Source organism: Halichoerus grypus, chromosome 3, assembly GCF_964656455.1.
Source record: "Halichoerus grypus chromosome 3, mHalGry1.hap1.1, whole genome shotgun sequence".
NCBI lineage: Eukaryota > Metazoa > Chordata > Mammalia > Carnivora > Phocidae > Halichoerus > Halichoerus grypus.
The window spans coordinates 208,502,167-208,511,208 of NC_135714.1; the positions used below are offsets into that span (position 1 = coordinate 208,502,167).

Below are 9,042 nucleotides of genomic sequence, written 5' to 3' on the forward strand. Positions count from 1 at the left end.
AAATAGTAGAATTTTGAAGATCAATTTTGTGTAACTTACAATTTGTAACAGCTATTTTTGCTTTGTGCTAGCTTTACTGTGCTGTCAGAGAAGTCCCCTCTGACTCAAGGTACGTCCAGGCCAGGTGATTGTCCTAAGAATCTTAGCATTATCTTTAGCTTCCTAGAGTGATAACTTTTCTGATACATAATGATGGGACAGATGACAGAATGATGAAATTATAATGTCATCATTGTTGCATTAAGAACTAAATTGTTTTGAAAATGGCTTAAGGTCATAACTTGTGGATTGGGAGGGAGAACACTCATGGCAAAAGGAGAAGTGGTCTCCAGATATTTCTGTGCCTCAATCAATTTTATTGAAAAGCTTTTTAGCACCCCACATCAATACACTGTTTGTCTTACAGGATGTTAAGATATATGTCTCTGTTTCAGCTGAGATCTCAAAGCCAACTAGCAAATTTACCAAAAGCAAGATCCTAGACCACCAACTTATTCATAACCTGCAAAGAAGTGGATATTTAATGAACTCATCCAGTGGCTGAAGAGTTAATCTGTGCATGAACTTTCCTTGGTGAGATTGGTGTGCTATATAAGCTTCCCCAGCTCTAGAAGGAAATAAGGATGCTTCTCCTTAAGTCAGCAGAGAAAAAGAGATCCAGTGAGAGAGTTTGATCATATGCCGGGAATTTTAGAGTCTAAGGACTGATATACCAGCTGTGGCAAAGCAACAAGAAACTACTGAACTGCATCCCCTCTGATGGTCGGGAAAGGGTGCAAGATGTTTCTCAGTGGTCAGCTGTGGGCCAAGAGGAGCAGTTCTGACTCCTCATGAGACTTCCTGAAGCAGAGCTACAATGGTACTAGAGCTGCTGGAGGACGGCCAGATGCTCAGGAGCTGAGGCAGGAACCTGGAAGCGAGTCTCAGGACCTGTGCCCGATGTCCCAGAGGTGTGTCTCCAAGGCCCTGGAAACAGCCCTGCAGGACATGGGAATCATCTGCATCGAGGGTCATCCTGGTGCCCACTCCAATCCATGCACTGGCCTCCAGGGATCGAGGAGGCACTCAGGTAGAGACCCCTCATGCAGAGTCTCCAGGGGCCATTATTATCTGCCACTTCCTTGTGCTCATAAAAGCAGTCCCACATCAGGTTCTAAGAGTCTGAATGGTAATCTCTGCTCCTCTGGCATAGTTTTGATCACAGATGAGTAAGTATTTTCTAATTGCGCAGCTAGAGCTCCACTTCTCTCGGAGATAGACTTTTCCCTGCCTTGCTCTGTGAGAGAGATGGGTGGAAAGGGGAGTATGATTGTTACAGGATTTCTATTCCTTTAGTACCTGAGGTTCTTGGGCATGCCACTTGGAAGAATGAAGAGGTAGAGCAGGTGAAGAGTGGTGGACAGCAAAGCAAAATTTATTGAGCCATAGTACAAGGCTTCTGGAGAAGGAAGGGACTCCAGAGGGTTGCCATTTTGGCATTTAAATCTAGGGGTTGTTATAAGCTCTTTTGTGGAACTATTTTAAGCAACCAGAGTGTGGACCTCTTGCAGATTGGCTGCTAAGGCATGCCGATCAGGGTTTTGATCATGCACGTCTACCTATCAGGTTAATATTGAGTGCTCACGGTCTTTTTGGGCTGACATCTGGAGACTTAGGTCTTAACTAGTGATAGTGACAAATGTTTTATGGTTAATTGTTTTGTCTCAGGATCTTTTGCAAAAGTCACTTCTGCAGAAGCTGCTAGACAGAATGCTACTGTGGTCTTAGCTGTTATGGGTCTCTGCTTGCTGGGGACCCTGGCTCTGACTACCTAATTGTCCAACTAACTTCTTACATGATGACCCTGGGGAGGGAGTAATCAAACTGTCTGTGCTTTGGGTGGAATAGGCTGAATATGTGTAAGCGTGGCGCTTCCTTTGTTTCTGGTAATTTGATATCACTCAGAATGTCCATCTGCTGGTTTGCTGATTCTTTATTAAATAAAAAGTAATGTCTTTATTCTGCAAAAAAGAGAAGAGACTAGAATACCCTGCATTGTGGAGAACATCAGAAACACATATTGTGTGACTTTATCATGGGAAGCTGTCTCTCACATTGACCTGGTACAACTGCATGCTAGTTTTTATTTATGGATTATTTATTTATTTATTTATTTATTTATTTATTTATTTATTTATTATGTGCTCATTCAGCTTATGTGTTTGCTATGGGATTTCAGTTATGAGTAAGGGATTGGATAATGTACTTTAGAGATCCTTGCAATTTAAACATTCTGCATTTCTAAGGTGCCGTTTTTGAGAATTCTCTCTAATAAAGAGGCCTCGAGTCCCTTAGAAGGAAGCAGGAAGTCAGAACTGAGAGCCTGGAAAGCACGCTTTCTCATGAATTTTTTTTCTTTCTTTCTTTTTTTTTTTTTTAAAGATTTATTCATTTATTTATTACACACACACACACACACACACACACACACACACAGAGGGAGAGAGCAAGCACAAGCAGGAGGAATGGCAGGCAGGGGAGAAACAGGTTCCCTGCTGAGCAAGGATCCCAATGTGGGGCTCCATCCCAGGACTCTGGGATCATGACCTGAGCTGAAGGCAGATGCTTAATCAACTGAGTCACCCAGGTGCCCCTGAGTTTTCTGAGAACAATTCTTTATGGGTCCTTCGTGGCCATCCTCAAGATCTTCCTATGCTGTGAATCCCTGGAAACCTTTTTTTTTTTTTTCTTATATTATATGAGATTTTGTGGTCTTGGATAAGAGAGGAAGAAGCCGTTTTCATGTAACTCTGTGAATTATCTGTGCTTCACATGGTGACTCACAGCCCTTAGTCTCTTCTGTAGGAGGGGCAGCTGTCACCTGTGGATCATGACTTGAGTACCACCTGGGGGACATTGTTCCAGATTTGGAGATAGTATAATTGTTTTTCTATTCTGTTAACTGTGTGAGCTTAAAAGAGTCAGGTATCTTCTGTCACTTTTAGTTTTTGAAACCGTAACTCATGATTGTATGAGACTAAGATGATATGGTAGATATGAAGCCTTTTTTCTAAGTGCTACAGAATTCTGAATATGTGAGGAAGGGAAGGAGCTCTCTCTCTCTCTTTTTTTTCTTGGAAATTCTGCCAGAGTGCCTGACATTCAAACAGTAGCAATCAATTACTGAAAGTTAAACCATTGTGTCCCCCAGATAACTATAGGAAATAGATGAGTAAGACAGGACAAGTATCCTCAAGGATTATGGCCAAATGGGTGATATAAATTGCACAAATACATGTGTGTTGAGTGGTGGAGTGGAGGTCTGCAGTTTCCAAGAAGGTCTGCAGTTTCCAAGAGGTCTGCGGTTTCCAAGAGGAGATCCCTGGGAGAAAGTGAAGGTGTGGGAGACCCTGAGGAAGGAGGTGTGGCTGCCAGCACAGGGCTCCATGAAACAAACTGTTTCAACACTGATGTGTTATGAACTTGCAGCTCTAGGATGACCTCTCCTCTCAGGTCCAAATACCAAATGTTTATATGATATCTTTTCTCAGATATCTCAAAGATGCCTCAAACATAAACTTAAGTTTCATTTGAAGGAAACAGTGTCATTGAAGCTGAGATTTGAAACAATGAAGATTGACAGATAGAAATGGGGAGAGGAAGAAAGACATCCAGGTTGAGTGGATAGAAATGATCCTGAAAAACAAAGGAGAAGATACTCTAGTTTGGAGGCAGACAGTGGTCAGCAGGAGCGCAGTGTCACCCAGCCAGTGCATAGCAGCTCATGAGTAACGGGAACACAGGGAAGGTGTGGTGGACATGAGCAGGATGATTGCAGGGCAGCCAAGACTTGGGGCCCAGTAGACAAGGCCACAGCATGAGGAGATCCCTAGGAGAAAGTGAAGGTGTGGGAGACCCTGAGGAAGGAGGTGTGGCTGCCAGCACAGGGCTCCATGAAACAAACTGTTTCAACACTGATGTGTTATGAACTTGCAGATCTAGGATGACCTCTCCTCTCAGGTCCAAATACCAAATGTTTATATGATATCTTTTCTCAGATATCTCAAAGATGCCTCAAACATAACATGGCTAGCCCTGAACCCATCATCTCCTCCTGGAGCTAGGCCCCTTCCAGCTTTCCCTGTTTTCATGACTCATCGTGTTAACCATGTAGTTGCTAAAACCAGGGACCTAGGTCAGCACAGCATATCATCAAGGTTGCAAACTGAAATGTAGAACTTGGTGTCACCATGTCATAGCTGTGTAATTTTAGGCAAATTATTTAATCTCTCTGAAGGTTATTTTTAAAAATGTTTATTGCAATATGGGTGTGATATGCTATTTCATAGGTTTATGTGTTTTGGTGAGAGAATGGGCTACTTTAAGGCTTGTAGAATGGTTGATCACTCCATGTATGTCAGTTATGATTATTATTCCTAACCCACCCTCTTCCCACCTCCTACTAAGACTGTAAAAACTGTGTCTCCTACTATCTATCCCTCCACTGCCTCCATTTCCTCTGACTCAATGCTTACCATGCTCGTCTGAAATGCCATCACCCCCCTGTTTGGATGAACTTGGTGGCTTGTTCTGTCCACTGCTATGCCTTCCATTCCATTGTCCATACAGTGGCCAGAAGGGCCTTTCTAGAACATGGACAACTCAGGTCCCAGAAATATCGTCCTCCTGCTCTTAGATTCCCAATGACTCCAACTCCACCAAAGCACCTCCTGTCTTTCCCCTTCATCCCAGGCTCCTGGGCTTCCTAGCCTCATGCTTCCTCCAGCCTCCAGAACCTGTACCTGCTCTTCTTAGTGTGAAGGTTCTTCACACCTAACTCACCTTCACCTACTTAACCTCTGTCCATGCTTGAGATTTCAATTCACATTTTCTAAGGGAAGCTTTTGATGACTTCTCCAAAACAGGGTGAGCCCTATGTTGCTTTCTTTTAAAGCGATTATTATAGTTTTTATTATATTAAAAAAACCATTTGGTAAATTTATAACCCCCAATGTGCATTCTCCTGAATGTACAGTCAAATTCTGCTTTGTTCATCATTTTATTTTTAGCACAAACCAACATGCCCAGCAAAGAGAAGTTTCTTGAAATATGATTGAATAAAATGAGCAGGATGAGTTAGCCTAGTGGATTGGTCTAATTTATCCTCAGAAGTAGGAGGAAGGGTTAAAAAGGTAAAAGTGTAAGCAGAGTTTAGGAATGACCAGGGTTTGGGGATTCTTTTGATGGAAATATAGTTGTCCTGGAGAATTCATTTGCTCCTGGTAATGTGAAATATACACTAAGGGAATCTGAACCTTTATCTGGCGTGTTCTCTCATCCTTCTGAATTTAAGGTTCAGACACACACATGGGCACAGAGCAGAGCAGTCAAAGAAGTGCTGTTTGAGTAAAGGCCCAGTACTTACCTTCATTTCTAAAAAGTTTTAGTTCTCTCTTTAGCTCCTATAATTTGCTTCAGATATCAAACTGCACAATTCATTCTTCTTGAATTAGAACTTGAGCATTTTGAACTAAGGGATCCTTTGTATAACCATTTTAATTTTATCAAGCATTTTTATTAACCAACTTAAAGTCTAGAACAGTATTCTTTAATGACACAAACACGAACATTCAAATTAATTTACATCCGGCCAGGAAATAACAACTATCCTGGGAATCAATTATTCAAATAAACATATTCAAGCAAAAGACCAGATGTTTAGTAACAGTTAGATTGAACTATCAAGATGGTACAGACATAGCATATTGCCATTAATAGAAATACAAGTCATTAAAAGTTTGAAACTAAAATAATCCAATTGTATGAATATAAACCATATTAAAAATATATTTAGAGAGCATTCTATTGTCATCAGTTAAGGGAAATTAAATTTTTAGACACCCAATTGAAAGTCTATCAGTTTGGGAGAGATAAAACTATATGTATTTTTTTCACCCAGTGGCTACATAACTCTGCCAGACATTTATTTCACTGAGACTCAGTGTTTTCATCTAGAAATTGGAATGGCAGCATTACTCAATTACTTGTCTTGGGGACTTATGAAAGGGGAAGGAGTTAGTGAGAATCTGGATAGAAAGTGCTCCAAAGTTGTGAGAGTCCTCCTCCACACGGCACCTGTGGTGACTGTACACAGACATGGAATCCTGCATTAGCCAAATGGCTTTTCAAGCTTCCAGAGCACTGGGTCTCTAATTTATTGGGATGAGTCTCCTGAAAAGTTTATTAAAATACAAGTAACTTAACCTGAAATTTGGGGTTTCTAATTCAGTATGCTTATTACTGAAGCTTATTATAACAAATTAAATAAAAAAATACAAATATCCACTAATAAGGAAGATATTAAAAGTTTCCTGTATTCTTATGAAGACTTGTATATAACCCAAACATCATGTTTTAGGAGAATATTTATGGCCATGAGAATTTATCACAATATGGTGCTTGAGGAAAAAACGGGTTAGAATGTGTACTCTCTGAGCCTACTTTTAAATATTTATGCATGGAAAACTGATTAGAAGGACATACACCAAATCATTAGTGGATGTTTTCTTTCTTTGGTGGAGACATTAAGGGTTTTTGCTCAGAGATTCTTGCACATTCTGTTCTGCAACTCGTGTTCACATGTCACCAGGATGATTGCAGGTGGAACTGACCCAGCCATTATTAATATGGAACTCGTAGGGTGTACGGTGCCCTCTTGTGATTTTTTTCTAATTAAATACTGTCTGTATTGTGTATTTTTGAGATTTTATTTACAAGTGAAACACTGGATCACTTATGTCTGTGTTCGGTGGTAGGTATGAGCTCTGGAGGATGCTGCCCTTCTGGGTTGGAATCTGATGTGCACGGTAATGACTGTCCTCTGTAACACTTGTTCCCTTGTTTTGCAGACCATTGCTACTGCAGCATAGGATTATTGTAATCTGAGTTTCTCTTTGCCTAATCCCCCAAAAGGAAGTGGGTAACATCATGGAAGGAAAGAATCAAACAGCTCTGTTTGAATTCATCATCTTGGGATTCTCCAACCTAAATGATTTGCAAGTTCTACTCTTCACAGTATTCCTTATGACTTATATCTGTACTCTGGGAGGAAATCTCTTCATTATCTTGGTGACCATGGCTAATCCACATCTACATACTCCCATGTACTATTTTCTAAGGAATTTGGCCTTTCTTGACATCTGCTACACCACCACCAATGTCCCCCAGATGATGGTGCATCTCCTATCAGAGAAGAAGAGCATTTCTTATGGAGGATGTGTGGCTCAAATTTTTGCCTTCATTTTCTTTGTAGGATCAGAGTGTCTCCTCCTGGCAGCCATGGCATATGACCGTTACATTGCAATCTGCAAACCCCTCAGGTACTCAGTGATTATGAACAGGGCCCTGTATGGCCGGTTAGCCGCCTCATGCTGGACTGGGGGTTTCTTCAACTCAGTCGTGCACACAGCACTTACCTTCCGCCTGCCCTTCTGTGGCAACAACCAGATTCATTATTTCTTCTGTGACATCCCCCCTTTGCTGCTGTTGTCTTGTGGGGACACTTCTGTAAATGAGTTGGCATTGCTCTCCATTGGGGTCTTCATTGGGTGGGCTCCTTTCCTGGGCATCGTCCTTTCCTACCTCTCTATTATCTCTACCATCTTGAGGATCCAGTCCTCAGAGGGGAGGCAAAAGGCCTTTTCAACCTGTGCTTCACACCTGTTCATTGTCCTTCTCTACTACGGCAGCACCATCTTCACATATATGCGGCCCATCTCATCTTACTCACTGGAGAAAGACAGACTAATCTCCGTATTGTACAGTGTTGTTACCCCCATGCTAAACCCTGTAATTTACACACTGAGGAATAAAGACATCAAAGGGGCTGTGAAGGCCATGGGGAGAAGGTGGCAGATGCCGATTCCCTCTTTTGATATGTAACTTTCACTCATCTGTAACCAATATTCTTATATCAGAAATTAACTTTTCACTAGCCAACTGTTGACAGTGACACTAAACTTACAGGTTGATTGCAGTGTTGGGACAGATAGTGAACAGTTGACACACTCAAGTCTAAGTGTACATATTCTTGAGCTTTAGTTTAGTTAGTCCTGTGCAAGAGACATGGATGTTGCTGTTTTTAGGTAATTTTCTCCTTAGAATACTGTCCATTCCTGAATATGGTGCCACTCTTTCATGCAATATGTGCTTGATGGTCATTACCTTCTAGTACTTTCCTTCCTTTGTGTATTACCACTTATATGTTGAGGAATGTGAAAGCCCTTATCCTAATGCTCCTCATATATGTTTATTATATTCCTCTTCTTACTACTTAAGTCATGCTTTTGGCTTTTCTTTCTTTATTAAGTTCTTCTTAAAAAAGCATCATAATCAATGCACTGAGTTCACATTACACTGCTTTTGACAGAGCTATGTGAATCAAGATGAAATGATGTTTTATCTCTGGTTCTGCTGACAATTAAGGTTAGTTTTTTCCCCAGTTGCATGGGTCAATGACAATTTATCTTCATGTTGGAAGGAAGACAGTCATAGTTTCTCAATCCCAGCTTATATTCCTTACTGTGTCCAAAAAATGGAATATCCTGAAAGAATGTTTCTAGAAATAAGGCCACACGACATGTTACTATTTTATAGGGTATTTAGAATTTAGGAAATCTTTATCTAAAACAAAGATAAACTCAAAATGGATGAAAGACCTCAATGGGAGACAGGAATCCATCAAAATCATAGAGGAGAACACAGGCAGCAACCTTTTCCACCTTGGCCACAGCAACTTCTTTCAAGACACCTCTCTAAAGGCAAGGGAAACAAAAGCAAACATGAACTTTTGGGACTTCATCAAGATAAAAAGCTTCTGCACAGCAAAGGAAACAGTCAACAAAACCAAGAGGCAACCCATGGAATGGGAGAAGATATTTGCAAATGACATATCAGATAAAGGGCTGGTATCCAAGATCTAAAAAGAACTTCTCAAACTCAACACCCAAAAAACAAATAACCCAGTCAAGAAATGGGCAGAAGACATAAACAGACACTTCTTCA

At 40.9% G+C, this 9,042-nt stretch overlaps 1 protein-coding gene across 1 annotated transcript; it reads left to right on the plus strand.

Moving 5' to 3' along the window:
* The first annotated feature begins 6,966 nt into the window (after window positions 1–6,966).
* OR5V1 (olfactory receptor family 5 subfamily V member 1) lies at window positions 6,967–7,920 on the plus strand. Its single transcript, XM_036070836.2, has one exon. The coding sequence runs from the start codon at window positions 6,967–6,969 to the stop codon at window positions 7,918–7,920; it is 954 nt and encodes a 317-aa protein (XP_035926729.2).
* Window positions 7,921–9,042: the final 1,122 nt, after the last annotated feature.

Excerpts from the sequence above, each read along its gene's own strand:
- OR5V1 (XM_036070836.2), top strand. The coding sequence starts at position 6,967 with ATGGAAGGAAAGAATCAAACAGCTCTGTTTGAATTCATCATCTTGGGA.